The 23,907-nt window shown below is 48.4% G+C and overlaps 2 protein-coding genes across 13 annotated transcripts in view; one reads left to right on the top strand and one right to left on the bottom strand.

The window, feature by feature from the left end:
• The window catches only part of WDR59 (WD repeat domain 59), a 96,288-nt gene extending 77,109 nt beyond the window's left edge, over positions 1-19,179 (bottom strand). For 2 of the 11 annotated variants that reach the window (XM_073307066.1, XM_073307074.1), the window contains exons 1-3: positions 18,750-18,843; positions 11,078-11,377; positions 55-104 (exon numbers count right to left, since the gene is read on the bottom strand). In XM_073307066.1, coding sequence (XP_073163167.1) covers positions 55-104; positions 11,078-11,131 — 104 coding nt within the window. In that variant the 5' untranslated portion in view covers positions 11,132-11,377; positions 18,750-18,843. Of the gene's footprint in view, positions 1-54; positions 109-11,077; positions 11,378-16,288; positions 16,639-18,749 lie in introns of those variants that run through there. The other 9 variants (XM_073307073.1, XM_073307072.1, XM_073307070.1 and 6 more) reach the window with 9 other exon arrangements.
• Positions 18,518-23,907, top strand: part of ZNRF1 (zinc and ring finger 1) — a 105,923-nt gene continuing 100,533 nt past the window's right edge. The window contains exon 1 of one of the 2 annotated variants that reach the window (XM_073307079.1): positions 18,518-19,402. In XM_073307079.1, coding sequence (XP_073163180.1) covers positions 18,982-19,402 — 421 coding nt within the window. In that variant the 5' untranslated portion in view covers positions 18,518-18,981. The remainder of the gene's footprint in view (positions 19,403-23,907) is intronic. The other variant, XM_073307077.1, reaches the window with a different exon arrangement.

Here is a 23,907-nt window from a genome sequence, read left to right as displayed (position 1 = left end):
TTTGACTTCTGAAAGAGACTGCCACAAATTTCTATTGGAGAGTGTCACACTCACCCTGAGAGCACCGCATGCTGTCCAAGACAATCCACTGACATAGCAGTTGCCTGTCAAAGAGAAAAAACTAAATTACACCCATCAGTTTACGTTTCCAGTCAAACAAAGCTATGTGCAAGATTGAAATCCTGAAGGAACGCCTGCCTGCTTATCTTTAAGAAGGCCCAAGCTGGTAGGGTGGAAGCAATGCTTGCTTGACATCAGGGATAGAAGAATTATCTTCCTCCCACAAATCACAATCTGGGATGGGGAGCTGATCTGAAGGATGAAGGTAGTGTGAAGATGTTGTCTCTTTAGTGTAGGTTGAAGAACAGATATGACAGACACAGCTGCAAGCACTGAAAGCTTACTTCATTTCCCTTAACTCTGCAACCACAGATGAAACCTTTTAATCACTGTTCTCTAATGATTATTATTAATGAGGTTCTGTTCCTGTTGTGAAGTAGCTTTTAAAAAATGTTAACCCTGCTTTTATTCCGGGAACATCTTTTACAATCCTGCACGTATGTAAAGTGTGACCACTTCTGTAGGCCAGACATGCACAAATGGAAGATAGCTAAGATATATCAGAGTCTTCTTTATGTTTAACTTTCGTATTGATGGAAACTAAGAGACCCCTAAGTCCCTCCAAGAGATTGAGACAGAACAGACTGGCAGATAAGTTTCTGCAGGAAGAGAAAATGAAGCAGGTTTTGAAAAATTGACATCTACGTGCTAACGGTGCGTAGGAAGCTTTATCTGAATAGCCAAGGGCCTAAACCATCAATTTACATATAATTTAAATGTAATTAAAAAAACTTCTAGCTCTCATGGTTTCAAAGATAAGCTTCTAAATATGACCCAACTGTAAAGCAACACAGTACCATCTTCCTAAGCCTGCAGCCAGCTAGCTAGCTCCTGTCCTTTTACTGCTGCTAAGAGCTTTGCCAAGCAGTGTCAGTGTGAAATTAACAAGCCTCTGGTCAGCTTCACAGCTACCAACTGGGCAGCAGAAAAAAGAATAAATATATATGTTGGTTTTACTCTACTGCCGGGCTGGCAAACCTATGAGCAGGGTAGTGCTGGCTGCCCTCCCTGCATTTTTTAGGGTTCAGATTGTTTTGTTCTGGTTGGTAAGTTGAGTCTTCCGGCTAGTAGTGGGTCTCATTCATTTCTCCAAACACTGAAGCTGAGAATTTAAAACGACTCCGTCATTTAGGACCCTAAATAGCAAGGGCTAAAGCTATCCCCCTGGACTCCAGTTAAGAACTGCAAACAGAATTACTAGTATAAAGTGTGTTATGACATTTACAGCAACGTAACATAGGGGAGGAGGATTTGCAACAATATTTCTGTCACAGTTCAGGGCAACTGTACCTGTATTCCCCCGAGAGGTCCCTCAAGGGCCCCCACTCTAAGTTCCCAGCTCCTCAGCCGCCACCTCTCTTGGGTAGAGAGCTGCATTCTTTTCCTTTTTTCTTTAAAGGCTGCACAGTTTTCTACCCACCCTCTGATACTCCCAGCAAGACAGTCTGCCTAAAAGGCCAGCATCTGTGCTTTGCTTTCTCTCCAGAGGCTGTGCCCTGTGGATAGCCCACAGTTATAAGTTACCACACAGCTCTTTGTAAGCAAGCACCTTTACTCTTCAGGTGAAAGATTTACAGAGAAAACATATTAAAAGACTAAAAGAACCTACTTGCAAGCTAAAAAGTTTATCAGAGGTCAACAAGGGCTCTGGTAGGTGTCAGTCCTTCAAAACTCACAACTGGGTTTTCCCCATGGTTACAGGTTCATAACTGGCACAGATTCAGAATCAAGAACCACCATGAATAGCTTAATCTTGGCCTCATGTAACAGGTGATCAGCAGACAGTGGCCTGCTCCTCAGGGCCTAGCTTTGAAAGGCTGGGTTTTTGCATAATCAGAGGTGAGGAATTTGCATTCACCTCCCCCTAGATCAGGGGTGCGCAAACTACAGCCCACGAGCCGTTTTAAGCCGGACTGTGAGCCACACCACGCGACTCGGCCCCACTCCGGCTGGGGAATTGGGTCAGGGGCCGCACCACGCTGCTCCCAGAAGCCGTGGATGGGGATGCATGGGGCGGATGGGGCTGCGGATGTGGCAGCGTGCAGAGCCGCCTGGCCACGCCTCTGAGTAGGAGCCGGAGAAGGGTAATGCTACTGCTTCCAGGAGCCACTTGAGATAAGCGCCGCTTGGAGCCTACACCCCCTGAGCCTCTCCCCATGCCCCAACCCCCTGCCCCAGCCCTGATCCCCCTCCTGCTCTCCAAACACCTTGATCCCAGCCCAGAGCACCCTCCTGCACCCCAAATTCCTCATTCCCAGCCCCACCCCAGAGTCTGCACCCCCTCCTGTACCCCAACCCCAATTCTGTGAGCATTCATGGCCCACCATACAATTTCTATCCCCGTCGGGCCAAAAAGTTTGACCACCGCTGCTCTAGATATTCCCCAGGAAATCCACTTGACACTTTGTGTTACAAAAGCCCATTCTTGTCTGACACATTGTTCAAGATAGTCCTTTGAAACGCTAGGTCTCACATCTGTCACATCTCCCCCCTCGAGCGGTTACATGCAATCACGACCCACAATAATATATGAACTATTCATTTAATACAATGGACTCCAAAGATACTTAAACTTAATTAGTAAGGTCTCCCTAAGATATAACAGGAAATTGCCATCTCTATCACAATAGCTAGAATAGCTCCTTTTATGAAAAATGAAGAGGAAAATAGCTGAAGCCATTATTGACATAAGCGCTTTTGGTCTGATGAAGAACTAGTCAACTGGCAGGTATTTAATGCAGCTAGAGTGGAGCAACCTTATGCTCTTGGTACTTTGTCCATCTTTCCCAGGAGATAGGAGAACACCAATAATTCAAAGCTCAAGTCATCTTGTACAAAGGTTTTTAAAATAGGTTTAATCAGCTGTTCCTGTTTTAAAAAGTTCTTTGCAATTTAGTAACTGTTCATATATGGTTGTAATTAACACTTTATGTATCGGTATACTGCATTTGTAGACAGTGAGTAAGTGTTGTTAGGACAAATTTCAATGCCATAAAACTTAATTACTGACGAGAACAGGACAAAGTGCCAGTATACAGTCTCACATCCTGGACGACCATTCTGTCAGCATCACAAATGAGGTCACTTGATAGGAAGATGGCTGGTCCAGTATTACAGGTTCGAATCTGGGTGTAAAACTTCACTGTCAAATTCATTGCAGAGGTTTTGCATGCCAAGAACATGACCTTTCAGAATGCAGCTCTGAGCAAAACTAAGACAGATTTCCTCTAGACTAAATTCTCAGGTTACCTGCAATTAGCTTATTTAGATAGGTATGTTCAAACTATTGCATGTTTGAAAGGAATGCTTAGTCAACAGCACAGGCAGCATCCCCCACCCCCCAAACATCTTTACTGCTCTTCTATCTTCAGAAAGCACCTTCTCATACCCCCGAATGCTATCTGCTTTTGGATGTACTGTAACTATTGCTTTCCACTTTGCAGGAAGCAGACAGACTTGATTTTCCATGGTTGCACTATCTTTAGATTCAGTAGAGTGTCCTGTGGCACCTTATAGACTAACAGATGTATTGGAGCATAAACTATCTTTAAATTGTAAGCTCTTGGAGGGTAGAGACCAGTTACTTATTTAGCTTAGCTCACTGTCTTGCATGCTGAAAGCTAATCAGAAAAAAATTATTTTAACCCACCTTTGGGCTGCACTGACAGCTTGCCAAGAACCTATGGGCCACATCCATTTGGATCAAAGAGCACAGATTACAAACTCCTTCAATTTCAGCGAGGAGATGTAGCCTGTAGACACTCCAGGTTTTAATCTGCTATACGGCCTTCTGCTAAGAGATACAGTATTGTAGGCTGTGGCCTGGAGTTTCCACAAGTAATGCTTTGTTATTAAACATCAGGTTGGCTGCAGTGAGGAGCTCTATGGGCTGTAAGTGCTGAGTGTTATTTGTCTGTAGATTGCTCTTTAGCATCTGTGTAATATTCATGTCACAGAGGCAGTGTGGATAGAACATGGATGAGATGCAGGCTGTCACTGGTCTGTAGGGTGACTCCAGAAAATCACTTCACCTCTGTGAACCTCAGCTTCCCCAGCTGTAAAATGGGGATAATGATACTGAGGATTGACTTTGTAAAACATTCGGAGATATACTGCCAAGAAGTGCTCTGTAAGAGCTAGGGAGTTATAGTGTTTTACCACATGCTGTGAGCAGAGCTCTCACACAGCCCTACCCATACAGATCCAAACCCAAACCATATGAGTATGTTCAGCGTTAGTGAAAGGTGCCAGCCTACCAGCCCTGGGGACTGAAGTCCTCTACTCCTAGAACTGGCAGTGCCAGTTCCTAAATCCACCAGTGGGCCTTGCTGCTGACCTGCAAGAAACAGCTCCAGGAGAAAGGAAGTAGGTTCAGCCTCCATAGTCTTTTTAATCCTCAGCTTCTCTATTAAGATAGATTTCAACATGACAGTTGTCAATCTGCAAGGAAGAGGACTGAGACCCCCAACTCATTTCATATAAACTGTCAAGTGGTAAGATTTGCTTTCTCCTGATCTGGACCAGATCTGAACAAGTGAACTAGAGGTGAATGTCTTCATCTCATTATCAATTCTCTGGAAGCAATTCTTCACCACGGCACCATGTTCATTTCTCAAAACTTGATCTCTTTAATACTTTGACTAGAGGAAGAGATGGAGGAATGCAAGATGTAAAACAAAGAAGGCTGTAGGCTGGATTCATTACACTGAAAACGTATTAACTCAACACCTTTGTTCCTAAAGAAGTAGTGTGACAAGAGATGGTAATTTCCTGCAATATCCTGCACAAACCTGACTGAATTAAGTTGGTCTGTCATTGTGGCCAGGGACTGCATGTAATTCCATGGGGAAGAGGGACCACAGCGCTAACAGGAGCTAAGAGGGGGGCTGGTTAGGTAAATTCCCTCCAGCTGTAACACCACCAGAGCAGCATCACCACTTGGGGAGGCTTGCATAGACAGGTTCAAACTGGATTCTCCATGGACCAACAGACAAAAAAAGGACTTCTGGTTAAACACCCTGAGTTAAAACAGACTCAGGGCCTTCTTTCTGATCCTACAGATGAGCAGGACCATCTGTCTCAGTGGAGAAGGGGCAGTCCTTTCTTGGAAGGGTTGGAAGGACGTGGCCCAGTTTGTCGCCTTGTTCTGAGCAAAAGGGGTTATGAATTTGTACCCACAGAAATAATCCCTGGTGGGGTTTAAAGGACTGTTTACTGGCCAGACCACTTGTTGGAGTTGGGGTGCTCTCTGGTACGCTTATTGGCATGTGCAATATAGGCTCTTTTATTGTGTTAATATGTTTTCTCTGTAATGTTTTTACCTTAAGAGTAAATGTGCTTGCTTAGAAAGAGCTGTGTGGTAACTTAACTGTGATAATTACACCGTTTTCTGTCTCCAAGACGAAGAGTAAAGCAGGCCCTGCTTAGGCATCCTGGCTTTACTTGGAAATTCACAGTGAGGGCTGCCTGGAAATACCCAGCTCAGGAGGGACAGAGGCACTAGTCTGCACCCAAAAGAGGTGACTGCTGGGGAGCTAGAAGCTAAAAGTGGGAACTCTTGCTGGACCACAGAGAGAGAATACAGGTGCAGTTGGGGATCGGTCCTGCTTTGAGCAGGGAGTTGGACTAGATGATCTCCTGAGGTCCCTTCCAACCCTGATATTCTATGAACTGTAACAGACAGAGCTACTGTGTTCAACTGTTGTTGCAATTGCTAGTGCTTCTTTTAAGCATGTTTCCTTATGTGGTATATTTTAAAACATCTGCATTTGGATGCACTTGTAAGGGTTTCACTATAAGTAGTAGCTTCCAAAATATAAGTTTGCCTTCTTGTTTTCTTGAAAAGAGGGCCCCCAATTTTCTTCCACTCAAACCCAATTGAACAATGTAGACTAGAGATAAACTGCCATAGAAAATAATTTAAATGTTGCTTTCACCAGCAACCCCAGTAACAGAAACAGTAAATCAGCACGTCAGACATGGGTCTGTTCCCCAAATGTTTTAAATGAGTTATGGCTAAATGAACAAGATATAATTTGCCCATCAGATTTTAGATGATTAAGCTGGACAAAAATACTAGAACTCTGGGTATAGTCATTTTAATAAGAGGAATAAATATATGATCAGCAATTGAGCAAAAACAATAAAAAAGTTATTCTCAATTGATTAAGTGTATGCATTGTATGCATTCAGCAAAACATGGGATGCTTAGCAACAAACTTCAATTTAAAATGCTCATTTTCTTGGCAACAGAGGTTATGAGTTTTTAAAAATATGTTGCTTAGCAGGCACAGAGCTATCTTGGCTGTTCAGATATTTGATAGTCACTACACTTTCACACAAGGATTTCAAGGAAATGAAGCCAAGAGGATTTCCTACCACGATTATTGCCAGAGATCTTTCTGCTATTTTATTAAAAGAACCTTAAATGCAATAGACGTGCAGGACAGGAAAGCAGCCCGGTTTCTACGTATCAACTTGGTCATCCATTTCCATTCACCATGAATCTCTTTTGCAGATTGAAGCCATGCTTAGATCCCCATCACCTTGCAAGGGTTGTAGCTGTGACGGTCACTAACACTGAAACCAGCAGCAACTGTCCAGATTACCAAAATCCATTTCAGGAGAAAGAAACTAGAAATACTTTGACGGAGTCAGTCACTCACCCGGCAGTTAAGTAAAGGGGCGAGGCAGGCGAGCCAAGAGTTAAAAAATAAACCTAGGGTAAGCATGTTGAAAGAAGGGGAAAATGATACAAGTATGTCTTATCTGGTAGTTTGGAAGAAAACATAAAACCAAGGCCTTGAACACTTATGGTCATAAATGATTCCAAGGCATTTCTCAAAAAAAATAGGCCTAACTCTGGGATCTTGCCCAAATCCTGGATTAAAGAGACACCAACACATTTAAAAATATATGCTGTAAACAAAATAATATTGCTAAAAGTACCAGGGGAACCCAATTTACTGCTCACATTTTTATTCAACTTTACTTTAATAAGAACTTGTTTTGAAAAAGTTAAAGGGATAGTCAACTTTAAAAAGTTTCTACAACTGAATTAAAAGTAGTTTCAGCTAATACACCCGCTACTGAGTATCCCTGCCAAACTTTGTGGTTTAGCAATTACATTTTATTTTTTAAACAAGAGAAGAACGAGGGGGGATTTGATAGCTGCTTTCAACTACCTGAAAGGGGGTTCCAAAGAGGATGGATCTAGATTGTTCTCAGTGGTGGCAGATGACAGAACAAGGCGTAATGGTCTCTAGTTGCAGTGGGGATACAGAAGGACCTAGACCAATTGGAAGATTGGGCCAAAAGGAATCTGATGAGGTTCAATAAGGATAAGTGCAGGGTCCTGCACTTAGGACGGAAGAACCCAATGCACAGCTACAGACTAGGGACCGAATGGCTAGGCAGCAGTTCTGCAGAAAAGGACCTAGGGGTGACAGTGGACGAGAAGCTGGATATGAGTCAGCAGTGTGCCCTTGTTGCCAAGAAGGCCAATGGCATTTTGGGATGTATAAGTAGGGGCATAGCGAGCAGATCGAGGGACGTGATCGTTCCCCTCTATTCGACATTGGTGAGGCCTCATCTGGAGTACTGTGTCCAGTTTTGGGCCCCACACTTCAAGAAGGATGTGGATAAATTGGAGAGAGTCCAGCGAAGGGCAACAAAAATGATTAGGGGACTGGAACACATGAGTTATGAGGAGAGGCTGAGGGAGCTGGGATTGTTTAGCCTGCAGAAGAGAAGAATGAGGGGGGATTTGATAGCTGCTTTCAACTACCTGAAAGGGGGTTCCAAAGAGGATGGCTCTAGACTGTTCTCAATGGTAGCAGATGACAGAACGAGGAGTAATGGTCTCAAGTTGCAGTGGGGGAGGTTTAGATTGGATATTAGGAAAAACTTTTTCACTAAGAGGGTGGTGAAACACTGGAATGCGTTACCTAGGGAGGTGGTAGAATCTCCTTCCTTAGAGGTTTTTAAGGTCAGGCTTGACAAAGCCCTGGCTGGGATGATTTAACTGGGAATTGGTCCTGCTTTGAGCAGGGGGTTGGACTAGATGACCTTCTGGGGTCCCTTCCAACCCTGATATTCTATGATTCTATGATTCTATGGGGGAGGTTTAGGTTGGATATTAGGAAAAACGTTTTCACTAGGAGGGTGGTGAAACACTGGAATGCGTTATCTAGGGAGGTGGTGGAATCTCCTTCTTTTGAGGGTTTTAAGGCCCGGCTTGACAATGCCCTGGCTTGGATGATTTAGTTGGGGATTGGTCCTGCTTTGAGCAGGGATTGGACTAGATGACCTCCTGAGGTCCCTTCCAACCCTGATATTCTAGGATTCTCTCTCTCTCTACTGCTGCTTTAAGGCCTCACACAAACAACGGGGGAAAATGACTGTAATTTCAAAGGAAACTCTGAAAGTGACTATATAGCAAGTACCACCAAAAGAGAGAGAATTTTCTCTCTAATATTTTAATTACAGGCATCTCAGTTGTTAACTGTAACAACAACAGGTAAAAAAAATTCTTGATAGAAGTATGATTTTATACTTCAGTAAGGCTTTTGTTACTGTCTCATATGACTTCTCTTAAACAAACTAGAGAAATATAGCCTAGATGAACCTACTACAAGATGGGTGCACATTATCAATGGTTCACAATCAAGCTAAAAGGATATAGCATGTGGGGTCCCACAGGGATCTGTCCTGAGTCCATTTTATTCAATATCTTCAAATATAATTTGGACAATGACATAGAAAGTACACTTATAAAGTTTGTGTATGATAAGCTGGGAGGGGTTGCAAGCACCTTGGAGGGCAGGATTAGAATTCAAAATGATCTTGACAAACTGCAGAAATGGTCTGAAATAAATAGGATGAAATTCAATAAGGACACAGATAAAGTACTTCACTTAGGAAGAAATAATCAATTCCACAAATACAAAATGGGAAATGACGGCCTAGGAAGGAGTATGCAGTGTTGTAGCCATGTCAGCCCAGGAGATTAGAGACAAGCTGGATTAAGTAATAGCTTTTATTGGACCAACTTTTGATGGCGAGAGAGAGCTCTTGAAAAGCCCTGTGTACTTTGAAAGTTTGCCCCACTTACCAACAGAGTTGGTCCAATAAAAAAAAAATATTACCTCACCCACCTTGTTTCTCTAGGAAGGAATATTGCAGAAAAAGATCTGAAGATTATAGTGGATCATAGATTAAATGAGAGTCAACAATGTAACACGCTGCAAACAAAGTGATCGTTCTGGGATGTATTAGCAGAAGTGTTTTACACAAGACACAAGTAGCAATTACTCCATTCTAGGGAGCCCTGATAAGGCCTCAACTGGGAGTATTGTGTTCAGTTGTGGACACCACACTTTGAGAAAGATGTGGACAAATCAGAGAAGGTCCAGAGGAGAGCTAGAAAAATGACCTGTGAGGAAAGATTGAAAAAATTGGGTTTGTTAGTTTGGAATAGAGGTGACTGAGTGGGGACATGATAACAGCCTTCAACTATATAAAAAGGTTGATATAAAGAGGAGGGTGAGAAATTGTTCTCTTTAGCCACGGAGGATGGGACAAGAAGTAACAGGCTTGAATTGCAGCAAGGGAGATTTAGTTAAACATTAGGGAAAAGTTCTTAACTGTCACAGAAGTTAAATGCTGGACCAAATTAACTAGAGAGGCTGTGGAATCTCTGTCGTTGGAGGTTTTTAGGAACAGATTGGACAAACAACTGTCAGCGATGGTCTAGATTTGTTTCAGAGTAGCAGCCACGTTAGTCTGTATTTGCAAAAAGAAGAGGAGTACTTGTGGCACCTTAGAGACTAACCAATTTATTGGAGCATGAGCTGTTGTGAGCTACAGCTCACTTCATTGGATGCATCGATCTAGATTTGGTCCTGCCTCAGTGCAGGGGGCTGGACTTGATGACCTCATGTGGTCCCTTCCACTCCTGCATTTCTATGAGCTAGTCTACACTAGAAGTGCTACAACGGCACGGATGGAGCTGTGCCACTGTAGAACGTCTGGTGAAGATGTCCAAGCCGATGGGAGAGAGCTCTCCTGTCCACTTAATTACTCTACCTTTGCCAGAGGAGGTAGCTCTGGTTTTGTCTACACTGGCACTTTTGGCAATAAAACTTTTGTTGCTCAGGGGTGTAAAAAAACACACCCCTAAACAACAAAAGTTTTAACCACAAAAAGCACCAGTGTGGACAGTGCTTTGCTGGGGGGAGCCGCTCTCCCACCAGTGAAGCGATCGCCCCTGGTTGGGGGTGGTTTTATTTTGTCGCCAGGAGAGCTCCCTCCCCGCGACAAAGAGGGGCTACCCGGCACCTTCCCAGGGCAGGGCTGCAGCAGCATAGCCATGCCGTTGTAAGGAGCCTGTCTCCAGCCGACGAAGCGCTGCCTACGCCCGGGGGGCTGCGGGGTGGCGTATTCACACCCCGAGCGACATCAGCGACGCCCAGGACGAGGCGGCGCAGACAAGGCAATGGCAGCATGCCTCCAAGCGGACAGTGTCCCTGCAGCTCCGACTGGGCATGGACTCTTCACCACCCGCCCCACATTTCTGCGCAGTGCTGTGGCTGTTAAATAGCTGCCCAGTGCCCCGCTCGCCCCTGCTGAGCCGAGCCCTGTCCCTGCGGGGCTGCAGTGCCCGGCGCTGGCAGGAGCAACGCCGCCACCGCGCTGCTGCGTGGCTCCCCAGAAGCGGCTGCATCGCGGCGCTGGGCGCAGGGCCCTGCCCAGGCAGCAGCCCGCAGGGGCTGGGAGAGGCGCCCCCCGGCGCGAGGGCTGGGCGGGAGGATCCGAGCCCTGGCGGGGCCCGTGCGCCGGGGAGCGCCGCAGGCGGGCTCCCCCTCGGCCCCAGTGCCATGGGAGGGGGGAAAGCAGGGCGCTCCCCACACGGACCAGGCGGGGGGGGTGGGACGCGGAGGCTGCGGGAGCTTGTTACCTGCGAGTCCCGGAACTCCACCACCACATTCTCGCTGCTCCAGCGTGCCGCCATCTTCAGCCGCCCCGCGCGACGCCGCCGAGGCGAACGGCATTGGAGACGCGACTGCGCACGCCCCCGGCCGGAAGAGCAAGGGCTGCTGGGAGATGTAGTCCCGGTGTCCCAAGGCAGGACTCAGAGAAGCGTTCGCGCAGCCGGGCTCCTCCCCCACAGTCTGTGCGCTCAAGGCGCGTGGCCGCTCCTAGCAGGGAGCGCTCCGGCCGTGAGCGTCACGGGATCCCATGACTCCTGGAGCTGGGGCTTTAAGAAAAAACACCAACTATTGGGAGACTCGCACTCAGAGCACAAGTTGTCACCCCTCTCTAGCTCTCTCTGTGTGTAATCATCTTCCCCAGGGCCCTGTACTGCATTGCTGAGCTCATGAAAGGAGCAGCGAGGCAGTTTTCTTCAGTTACCTAAATATTTTCTTCTTTAGGTATTTTTTTGCCATTGGTTAAGAGGCTATTGGTCAGTAGGTTAGGCCCTGAATTTAGGTACTGTAAAAATTATTAAAATAAAAAATGTTGACAAAAGCTGGTATTTACAAAATTGCTTTAATGGGATTAAAAATAAAAATAGTTTTGTGTTTGGGTTTCAACATTACCTTACAATGGTCCCAAACCTGCTAACACTTGGATGCATGCTTCATTTTGCTTAAATTAGTAGTCCCACTAAAATTAATAAAACTGCTCACAGCCCTGATCTTGTAAAAATGTCTATGTGCGTGTACTTATCTTTACTACCATGAGTAGGTCCATTGAAGTTAATGGGATTACTCATACAGTAGAACCTCAGAGTTACAAACACCAGAGTTATGAACTGAGCAGTCAACTACACACCTCATTTGGAACCGGAAGTACACAATCAGGTAGCAGCACAGAAAACAACTACAAAAAAGCAAATACAGTACAGTACCGTGTTAAACTTAAGTTAAAAAATGTTTTGAAAAGGGAAGGAAACTGTTTCTGTGCTTGTTTCATTTAAATTAATATGGCTAAAAGCAGCATTTTCTTCTGCAAATAAAATTTCAAAGCTGTTTCAATGTTCAGTTGTAAACTGTTGAAAAGTTTCAGAGTAACAGCCGTGTTAGTCTGTATTCGCAAAAAGAAAAGGAGTACTTGTGGCACCTTAGAGACTAACCAATTTATTTGAGCATAAGCTTTCGTGAGCTACAAGTCACTTCATCGGATGCATACTGTGGAAAGTATAGAAGATCTTTTTATACACACAAAGCATGAAAAAATGGGTGTTTACCACTACAAAAAGTTTTATCTCCCCCCACCCCACTCTCCTGCTGGTAATAGCTTATCTAAAGTGATTACTCTCCTTACAATGTGTATGATAATCAAGTTGAAACTGTTGAAAGAACAACCATAATGTTTTGTTCAGAGTTACGAACAGCTTCCATTCCCGAGGTATTCGTAACTCTGATATTTTACTGTAATAGTAAAGTTAAGCATGTGTTTAAATGTTTGCAGGACTGGGGCCAACGTTTGCAACTGCAATGCTGAAGATTTATTCTATATGAGAACCTGAAAGTGAAACTAACTAGGAAATAACTTCAAATAAAATTGAGTAGTCTATTTTCATAGTGGAAGCCAAGTAAAATGCAAAAAACTAACCAAAAAATAAAAATACTGAAAAGTAAATAAGGTTGTAACAATTATTTGGTGTTAATATTCTAAAATGGTCCTACTAGTGCTAATTTGGGATTTTTTCAATCTAGCCGTGTTGCACATAAGGAATCTGAGAAAGGTAAAATTATTTCACTCAATCATACCATATCAAATCACCAAGTCACTGCTTTTTTTTTTTTCCTGGTTGTGTGTCACAATCTGATGCCCCAAATTCTGCAATGAGATGTATAGTAAGACCTCTACATCCACATGGCACCCTACTGACAATTGCACAATCAGTGACAAAGGGAGGACATGACAAAAATCTACAAATACTTGAATGGTGTAGGTGACAGGAAGGGAGAGGAATTATTTCAAGTACTACAAAGAACATAAGACCTAAGAGTAATAATGGGATGAATTCAAATAGAAACTTTCTGGCTGACTATCAAGAAAAACTTCCTTACAATAAAATCTATTAGAATCTCCAGCAGAGTGGTGGAAGTGCACAAGGACAGGACATTTTTACAATGGTCTGGATGCATTATTATTTTAATTAAGACCTGACACAGTGTGCTTTGTGGGTGCATGACACAAAATACAGACAAACAGCAAATACAGACAAATACAGCAAACAGGAAAACATCAAAAAAGAGCTCTCCGACCTGGAGACTCTCATAAATAACCAACCTTCCATACAAATGGACTTTGCTAAAATAAGACAGGAGATCTACATTACACAAAAAGGAGTACTTGTGGCACCTTAGAGACTAACCAATTTATTTGAGCATGAGCTTTCGTGAGCTACAGCTCACTTCATCAGATGATGAAGCTGTAGCTCACGAAAGCTCATGCTCAAATAAATTGGTTAGTCTCTAAGGTGCCACAAGTACTCCTTTTCTTTTTGCGAATACAGACTAACACGGCTGTTACTCTGAAACCTACATTACACACTTCACCTCCCTACAAAGGAAAAAGGACTGTAAGCTGTTTAAAATCCTACCTGCCACATGTGGCCACAACAGTGGTACCCAAACTCACCCAGCAATATCGTCAATCTATCCAGATACACACTCAGCCCAGCAGAAGAGTCTGTCCTATCTCGGGGACTCTCTTTTTGCCCCACCACCCCCACAAACATGATACAGTTCTGGGGTGATTTGGAAGCCTACTTTCGCCATCTCTGACTCAAAGAATACTTTCAAGATAACACTGAACAGCGCACTGATACACAGATACCCTCCCACCAACAGCACAAGAAGAAGAACTCCACATGGACTCCTCCTGAGGGTCGAACTGACAGTCTGGACCTATACATACAATGCTTCCGCTGACGTGCACAGGCAGAAATAGTGGAAAAACAACAATGCTTGCCTCATAACCTAAGTCATGCAGAACGCAATGCCATCCACAGCCTCAGAAACAACCCTGACATTATAATCAAAGAGGCTGATAAAGGAGGTGCTGTTGTCATTATGAATGGGTCTGACTACCAAAAGGAGGCTGCCAGATAACTCTCCAGTACCAAAGTCTACAGGCCACTTTCCTCAGATCCCACTGAGGAATACGCAAGAAACTGCACCATCTACTCAGGACACTCCCTACACTAACACAGGAACAAATCAACATACCCTTAGAGCCCCAACAGGGGTTATTCTATCTACTACCCAAGATCCACAAACCCGGAAATCCTGGACGCCCCATCATCTCAGGCATTGGCACTCTCACTGAAGGATTGTCCAGATATGTGGACTCTCTACTCAGACCCTACACCACCAGCACTCCCAGCTATCTCCGTGACACCACTGATTTCCTGAGAAAACTACAATGCATTGGTGATCTTCCAGAAAATACTATCCTAGCCACCATGGATGTAGAGGCTCTCTACACAAACATCCCACACGCAGATGGAATACAAGCTGTCAGGAACAGTATCCCTGATGATGCCACAGCACAAATGGTTGCTGAGCTCTGTGACTTTATCCTCACGCACAATTATTTCAAATTTGGTGACAATATATACCTCCAGACCAGTGGCACCACTATGGTCACCCGCATGGCCCCACAATATGCCAACATTTTTATGGCTGACCTGGAACAACGCTTCCTCAGTTCTTGTCCACTCACGCCCCTTCTCTACCTACGCTACACTGATGACATCTTCATCATCTGGACCCATGGGAAGGAAACCCTGGAAGAATTCCACCACAATTTCAACAGTTTCCACCCCACCATCAACCTCAGCCTAGACCAACTTACATGGGAGGTCCACTTCCTAGACACCACGGTGCAAATAAGTGATAGTCACATTAACACCACCCTATACCAAAAACCCACCGACCGCTATGCCTACCTTCATACCTCCAGCTTCCATCCCAGACACACCACATGATCCATTGTCTATAGCCAAGCGCTGAGGTACAACCGCATTTGCTCCAACCCCTCAGACAGAGACCAAAACCTACAAGATCTTCACCAAGCATTCTCAAAACTACGATACCCGCACGAGGAAATAAGGAAACAGATCAACAGAGCCAGATGTGTACCAGAAGCCTCCTGCTTCGAGACAAGCCCAAGAAAGAAACCAACAGAACTCCACTGGCCATCACATACAGTCCTCAGCTAAAACCTCTTGAACCCATCATCAGTGATCTACAACCCATCCTGGACAACAATGCCTCACTTTCACAGGCCTTAGGAGGCAGGCCAGTCCTCGCCCACAGACAACCCGCCAACCTGAAGCATATTCTCACCAGCAATGACACACCGCACCATAGTAACTCTAACTCAGGAACCAATCCATGCAACAAACCTCGATGCCAACTCTGCCCACATATCTACACCAGCGACACCATCACAGGACCTAACCAGATCAGCCACACCGTCACCGGTTCATTCACCTGCACGTCCACCAATGTAATCTACGCCATCATGTGCCAGCAATGCCCTTCTGCTATGCACATTGGCCAAACCGGACAGTCCCTACATAAAAGGATAAATGGACACAAATCAGATATTAGGAATGGCAATATACAAAAACCTGTAGGAGAACACTTCAACCTCCCTGGACACACACTAGCAGATTTAAAGGCAGCCATCCTGCAGCAAAAAATCTTCAGGACCAGACTTCAAAGAGAAACTGCTGAGCTTCAGTTCATTTGCAAATTTGTCACCATCAGCTTGGGATTAAACAAAGACTGTGACTGGCTCGCCAACTACAAAAGCAGTTTCTCCTGCCTTGGTGTTCACAGCTCAACTGCTAGAAGAGGGCCTCATCCTCCCTGATTGAACTAACCTCCTTATCCCTCGCCTGATTCTTGCTTGCATATTTATACCTGCCTCTGGAAATTTCCACTACATGCATCTGAAGAAGCAGGTATTCACCCACAAAAGCTTATGCTCCAATACGTCTGTTAGTCTATAAGGTGCCTCAGGACTCTTTGCCGCAAAATACAGTCAGTCTCTGCTCCAAAAATCTGCAAAGTTATGCATGTGTATTTGCATAAATGTAATCACACTAGCAGTTCCACTGAAGTCAACGAACCAGGTCACTCACATGAGTAAAGCCACTCATTTGTCTGTGCTTCAGCTTCCCAACTTTAAAATGGAGATATTAATCTTTCCTTTGTCTGTCTTGCCTGTTTGAATGCTGTAAGCATTTTGGGACAGGAACTGCCTCGTATTATGTGTCTGTACCATGCCTAGCACAATGGATCCCTATCTCTGCCATGGGCTCTAGGCAATAGTGTGAAATTAATAATAAACTGAAATCTATGGTGCAACCTTAACTATGGACCCCGGACTGTTCCACCATGAGAGCACACCGCCAGCGCTTCACACACCATTATAACCGGCAGCAGAGGCTTGCGGCTGCCCCAGAGCCCAGCTCCGCGCACCCCCAGCGCCCAGCCCTGTCCGCGCACCACCAGAGCCTAGCCCCGTCCCTCCCCAGCGCCCAGCCCCGCGCACCCCCAGCGCCCAGCCCCATCCCTCTCGAGCGCCCAGCCCTGCGCACCCCCAGCGCCCAGCCCCGTCCGCCCATCCCCAGCGCCCAGCCCCGTCCATCCCCAGCGCCCAGCCCTGCCCGCCCCCAACCCCGTCTGCTCATCCCCAGCCACCAGCCCTGAGCACCCCCAGCACCCAGCCCCGTCCCTCCACAGCGCCCAGCCCTGCGCATCCCCAGCGCCCATCCCCGTGCACCCCCAGCGCCCAGCCCTGTCCGCCCATCCCCAGCGCCCATCCCCGCCCATCCCCAGCCCCGTCCGCCCCCAGCGCCCAGACCCGTCCGCCCCCAGCGCCCAGCCCTGTCCGCGCACCCCCAGCGCCCAGCCCCATCCATTCCCAGCGCCCGGCCCTGTCCGCCCATTCCCAGCGCCCAGCCCCGTCCACCCAGCATCCAGCGCCCAGCCCTGCGCATCCCCAGCGCCCATCCCCGTGCACCCCCAGCGTCCAGCCCTGTCCACCCAGCCCCAGCGCCCAGCCCCGCCCATCCCCAGCGCCCATCCCCGCCCATCCCCAGCGCCCGGCCCCATCCATTCCCAGCGCCCGGCCCCATCCATTCCCAGTGCCCGGCCCCATCCATTCCCAGCGCCCGGCCCTGTCCGCCCAGCATCCAGCGCCCGGCCCCGACCGCCCCCAGTGCCCAGCCCCGTGCACCCACAGCGTCCAGCCCTGTCCGCCCATCCCCAGCACCCAGCCCTGTCCATCCCCAGTGGCCAGCCCCGTCCGCCCAGCACCCAGCGCCCAGCCCCGTCTGCCCAGCACCCAGCGTCCAGCCCCACGCACCCCCAGCGCCCAGCCCCGTCCATCCCCAGCGCCCAGCCCTGCGCACCCACAGCGTCCAGCCCTGTCCGCCCATCCCCAGCGCCCAGCCCTGTCCATCCCCAGTGCCCAGCCCCATCTGCCCAGCACCCAGCGTCCAGCCCCACGCACCCCCAGCGCCCAGCCCTGTCCGCCCATCCCCAGCGCCCGGCCCCGCCCATCCCCAGCGTCCAGCCCCACGCACCCCCAGCGCCCAGCCCTGTCCGCTCATCCCCAGCGCCCGGCCCCGCCCATCCCCAGCGCCCGGCCCCGCCCATCCCCAGCGCCCAGCCCTGTCCGCCCATCCCCAGCGCCCGGCCCCATCCATCCCCAGCGCCCAGCCCTGTCCATCCCCAGTGCCCAGCCCCATCTGCCCAGCACCCAGCGTCCAGCCCCACGCACCCCCAGCGCCCAGCCCTGTCCGCCCATCCCCAGCGCCCATCCCCGCCCATCCCCAGCGCCCGGCCCCGCCCATCCCCAGCGCCCGGCCCTGTCCGCCCATCCCCAGCGCCCGGCCCCGACCGCCCCCAGCCCCGTCCATCCCCAGCGCCCGGCCCCGCCCATCCCCAGCGCCCGGCCCCATCCATCCCCAGCGTCCAGCCCCACGCACCCCCAGCGCCCAGCCCTGTCCGCCCATCCCCAGCGCCCGGCCCCGCCCATCCCCAGCGCCCAGCGCCCGGCCCCGACCGCCCCCAGCCCCGTCCATCCCCAGCGCCCGGCCCCGAGCCTGGGCGCCGCTTTGATGGTGACTCGAAGCGTGCGCCCGAGGCGGGCTTTCGGGCAGGGTCTGGAAGCAGGGGCAGGTCCCCGCTGCCGGGGAAGGTGGGGCCGCGCCCCCCGACAGCGCATCTCTAACCCCCCTCGCTCCCCGGCCCGCCCCGCCCCGCCCCCCGCGCCGAGCCGGCGATGGGGGCTGGCAGTGAGGGGGTTAATGCGGGCTGCGGGGGCGGAGGGAGGCGGGCGCATGCGTCCTGGCAGCCTCTATTGTCTCGCTGCCCCAGCCGCGAGGCGCCGCTGGAGAGAGCGGCCCGGGGCGGAGGCGAGAGAGCGGGCGGCCGGGCGAGGGGCCGGGCCGGGCTGGGCGGCGGGAGGCCCCGCTCCACGGGCAAGGCCCCCTGCGGGGCTGAGCGGGCCGGAGGCTGAGCCAGCCTCGCTGCGGGAGTGCGCGCAGATCGTCCCGGCGGCGGCTAGCCGCCAGGCGGGCGGGCGGGCCTTGCCTGCTGTCTCCCCTTCCTCCCGCCGCGGCTGTGGGCGAGCGGCCGGGGCCTCTCGGCACTTGGCGGGGACATGCCGCAGGCGCGGATGAATTTTAATTCCTAGTTTGCCGTCGCCGCCTCCTCCCTTTTCGTCAGCCTCCCCTCCCCCGCCGAGGGGTGTCCGCAGGGGCTCGGGGCCGAGCGCCCTCCTTCGGGCGGCGCGGAGCGGCAGCAGGCCGGGCCGGGCCCGCCCATGGGCGGCAAGCAGAGCACCGCGGCCCGCTCGCGGGGGCCCTTCCCGGGGGTCTCCACCGACGACAGCGCCGTGCCCCCGCCCGGGGGGCCGCCCCACTTCGGGCACTACCGGGCCGGCGGCGGCGCCATGGGGCTGCGCAGCCGTTCCGTCAGCTCGGTGGCGGGCATGGGCATGGACCCGAGCGCGGCCGGCGGGGTCCCCTTCGGCCTGTACGCCGCGGCGGCCCGGGCGGCGGGCGACCCCGAGCGGGCGCCGGGCGGCGGCGCGGGCGCAGACTCCGCCTACGCCCCTGGTGACGGTTACCAGGAGACCGGAGGCGGTCGCCATGGAGACGGGATGCTGTACCTGGGCCCGCGAGCCTCGCTCGCCGACGCGCTGCCCCTGCACATCGCGCCCCGCTGGTTCAGCGCGCCCAGCGGTGAGTCCCGGGGGCGCGGCCGGGCTGGGTTCGGGATCGGGCTTCGCAGGGGGCAGGCCGCCGGTCTCCTGCCTCGGCGCGGGAAGCCGGAAGGGGGCTTGGGCAGTTGACTGTCGGGCTTGTGTAAGGAAACGCGGGATCCGCTGGAGCTCACTGGGGGCCCGAGGGGCACACTGGCCTGAGCTGGAAAGGAGCAGGTTGCAGCCATGTTCTTTAATTCGGAGAGATTGGGCCCTAGGGGCTCTCCCCAAAGGGGATGATCTGGTTGCCTAGGTTATAGAACTGCACGTGGGCCACACCTGACTCAAGGCAATGCCTGCCCTTTACCTTCCTAGAGTGCCTGGTGTAAGAGTTGAGGCTGGCATTAACTCTTGTGGTCTGTCTCATGGCAGGAGAAAGGGGGAGGCTTCCTAGAGAGAGGATATTGATCTGCCTTCTAGATGTGTCAAATGTGGGTCTAGCAACTTTGACAAAAGTGGTTTGAGGCAGGTGTAAAGTCACTACAGTTTAAGCCATTGGCTTGGAAGGACTGAGCCGGGTTTTGGTATCGTAATGTGAAAGGGGGTTGATTACAGTTCTTATTGTCCAGATGTCCTCAGATAAGAGGAAGGAGAAGAGGGGATCAGGGGAACCTTGGGAAAACGAGAAGTAGGAATTTCTCATTTCCTCTGAGAAGAGGCCAAAGGGGGTTTCCTATCCAATCATCTGGTATGGTTATGATGCCCTGGAGCAACTGGAATGAGAGAGGCAATGGCTTGTCTGGCTTACTTGACTAGACTGGGAAGCCAGTTTGGCACCACTATGGGAAATTTGCTAGGCTGAGGGAAGGGAGGAAGCTCCCTCCCCCATGCCTGACCTCCACTCTTGAACCATTCCATTGGCTGGGCTGGATGGAAAGAACCTGGCTCTTCCAGTGGGACTGTTACTGGCCTGGGACAGGGGAAGAGGTGGGAGCCCTCCCTGCTATGAAGTCATTTCAGGGATGTTGTCGTTTCCTGGAACAATCTGGGACTTCTCTCCCCCTCCGCCCCCTTCCTGAATATTGTAAATGTTCTTGTTATGTGACATGGTTCTGGGAATCTCAGTACATCTTGTGGGAAATGCCTCATTTCAAGAGGGGCTTGAGACTAGGGAGCAAAACCTAGTAGAGGGGAATTGAGTACAAAGCAAGACTCACAGGACTTGCTTCCCACACCTCCCAATCCATAGGGGTTGCTGCAGCCACTTAGATGGATGCTGTCTGGTGTCCTGAGTTAAATCCTAGATTGCGGAGTGCCACAAGCACAGTTACTGCTGTTTACTGCCTGCCTGATTATCTGGGTTAAGTCTAGTGGCTGGAGCACAGGATTGGAAGTTAAGACTCCTGGGGTCTATTCCTAGCTGTCTTGATGTATGACCTTGTGCAAGACACGTTATCTGTGTCTACCTCAGTTTCCATCTCTCTTCTTAAAAAGAAGATACTTCTGTAAGGCATTTTGTGAAAATGCCTGAAAGCTGCTATAGAAATGCAAAGTATCATTCTTGCAGTAGAATCTCACTGATTTGCACCTCCCAGCAAAGGTTTTATTAGATGGCAATGTAGGCCTTTTATTCCTAAGGCTTCATTATGCAGAATATACAGAGAATGCTATCAAGAATACTGTAGTATGTGATGGTACTAGTTCAATTAGAGCCAAGCTACCATTCTCAGCCTCTCTCTGCGAGGCAGAATCTGAATTTTTGAAATGTTTTCTCGCTTCCTAGCTAATTTGCAAAATGAATTTAAAAAAACCTCCTGGGTCTCCCAGTCGTTAGTGTGAATTAGTGAAGGTTTGTGCTTTTACTCGGACCTTAATCCATCCCGTGCTCTGCTGCACACTGGGCTACCCACATTTGCTATCCTTGCCTGTCAACTGTCCTTCTCTCCAAAACTTCCCATTTCATGTTGAGGTGCTTGATGTCATTCAGAACTGTTAGTTTCCATGTTATTTGCTGTCTTCCTCTCCTTCTTATGTTTTCTGGCTTCCATTCAAGGGCGGTTTTTGGTAAGCGTTCTTTTTCCATTCTCAGCACATGTCCCAGCCACTGATGTCTTCTTTTGTAGATTATTTGTGAGAGGGTAATTTTTCAGATTTCTTCATTCGTCTTCCTATCTCTGTTATTCCCAATATTCTTCTCAGACATTTGTTATGAAATGCATCCAGCTTTTGTGTATCTTTCTTGGTAAGTTGCCATGTCTCACTGCTATATGTTGTGATGGTGATAACAATTGCTTTGTACACATTCAATTTTGTCTTGAGGGAGATGTTTTTGAGTTGCCAGATGTTTTTGACAGGTTTCAGAGTAACAGCTGTGTTAGTCTGTATTCACAAAAAGAAAAGGAGGACTTGAGGCACCTTAGAGACTAACCAATTTATTTGAGCATAAACTTTCGTGAGCTACAGCTCACTTCATCGGATGCATACTGTGGAAAGTTTAGAAGATCTTATTATATACACACAAAGCATGAAAAAATACCTCCTCCCACCCCACTCTCCTGCTGGTAATAGCTTATCTAAAGTGATCGCTCTCCTTACAATGTGTATGATAATCAAGGTGGGCCATTTCCAACACAAATCCAGGGTTTAACAAGAACGTCTGGGAGGTGGGGTAGGAAAAAACAAGGGGAAATAGGCTACCTTGCATAATGACTAAGCCACTCCCAGTCTCTATTTAAGCCTAAGTTAATTGTATCCAATTTGCAAATGAATTCCAATTCAGCAGTTTCTCGCTGGAGTCTGGATTTGAAGTTTTTTTGTTGTAAAATAGCGACTTTCATGTCTGTAATCGCGTGACCAGAGAGGTTGAAGTGTTCTCCGACTGGTTTACGAATGTTATAATTCTTGACGTCTGATTTGTGTCCATTTATTCTTTTACTTAGAGACTGTCCAGTTTGACCAATGTACATGGCAGAGGGGCATTGATGTTTTTGAGTCGTTTTTTGAGTCTTTCAAATGCAGCATTTGCCTTCCCGATTCTTCTTCTTCTTCATCTTTTTCCTCAGAACTAGTACCACCTTGGCTGATCATCCCCAGCACCCAGCCCCGCGCACCCACAGTTTCCAAGATACATAAAATTGTCCGCCTTCTCCAGTTTCACCTTCAGTTTTGATTTCTGTCCCTCTAGTCCCCATTAACATGACTTTACATTGCAAAGAAATGTAATCTCAAACCTATCTTCTTCATTACTACTTTTACTTGATATGTGCATTTTTGTAGTCCCTTGGCATCCTCACTGATAAGAGAGATGTTGTCAACAAAGTCTAGATCAAATAGCCTTGAATTGTTCAATTTTAGGCCACGTGTATCACTGTCGCATTGTTTTTACTATTATGCTTTTACTACTGCCCTCTAAAAATTGCATATGAAATGCTTTGCTGTCTGTGTGAAACTCTAGGTATTTGGTCTCTCTGGTGTCTGCTTCAGGGTCCTGTAGGATGTTGTGGGTTTACTCTAAGACATTGATTCCCAAATATTAACAACCTGTGGACCCCTTTCACTAAAATGTCAAATCTCGTGATCCCCCTCCTAAAAATGAATATTTCCAGGGATTTTTCTTCTTCACCTGAGTATAAATTTATAAAAAGCAGTGATCTTGGAAATATAAAATTTGTTTTTATGACATGCTTATTACACTCTTATTAATTATCATTAATGTAATAAAAATACTGTATGAAAAGTGCAACACTCTTCCAAGATCTCACTTTCGTAGCTTGTATCACTTTGAATAAGCCTGTTATAAGACAAGGCTCCTATGTTTCATCAAGGAGTGTCAGTTCCTCCTACACAAGCATTCAGGTCTTGAGCAGTCCAGGCAAACAACACATGTTACAACAAGGCTTAAACTTGTTCTTCATAATAATTTTAAAAACAATACTAGCTGCCTATTTCATTTTAAAAACAGCAAAAAATATCCACCTCCCTTTCCATTTCTTATAAGGAATCTTGAAGTTTAAATCTCCTCAGTGTGATAAATATGCTTGCTTTGATCTGCTTAGCTCTTGGAAGTCCAGGGGCTCTGGGCTGCTGGCCCTGTGCTGCCTGGGGTTCTTAGGGACAGCTCTGTCCACCATTAGGGAATTTTTTCCCGAGAACCCCCTGTAACATTTTGCAAACCCTCAGGGGTTCATGAACCCGTTAGGGAACCATTGATCTAAGAATCGGGGGGTAGCCGTGTTAGTCTGTATCCACAAAAACAACAAGTAGTCCGGTGAAAATTAGATGCAGACAAATATACTGGCACATGAAGAGAAGGGTGTCCCCTCTCTTCATGTGCCAGTATATTTATGTCTACATCTGTAACTTTCACTCCATGCATCTGAAGAAGTGGGGTTTTTACCCACAAAAGCTTATGCTCAAATAAATCTTTTAGCCTTTAAGGTGCCACCGGACTCCTTGTTTTTACTGTTCTAAGAAGTACATTACACTGTTTGGCCTAAGCCAATAACCCTCAATGTGGTGGGTACCCCCTTTGCCACTGAGAAGAGG

Source organism: Lepidochelys kempii, chromosome 12 (assembly GCF_965140265.1).
Source record: "Lepidochelys kempii isolate rLepKem1 chromosome 12, rLepKem1.hap2, whole genome shotgun sequence".
NCBI lineage: Eukaryota > Metazoa > Chordata > Testudines > Cheloniidae > Lepidochelys > Lepidochelys kempii.
The sequence above is the reverse complement of the archived record's forward strand: the minus strand, read 5'-3'. Positions and strand labels throughout refer to the sequence as shown.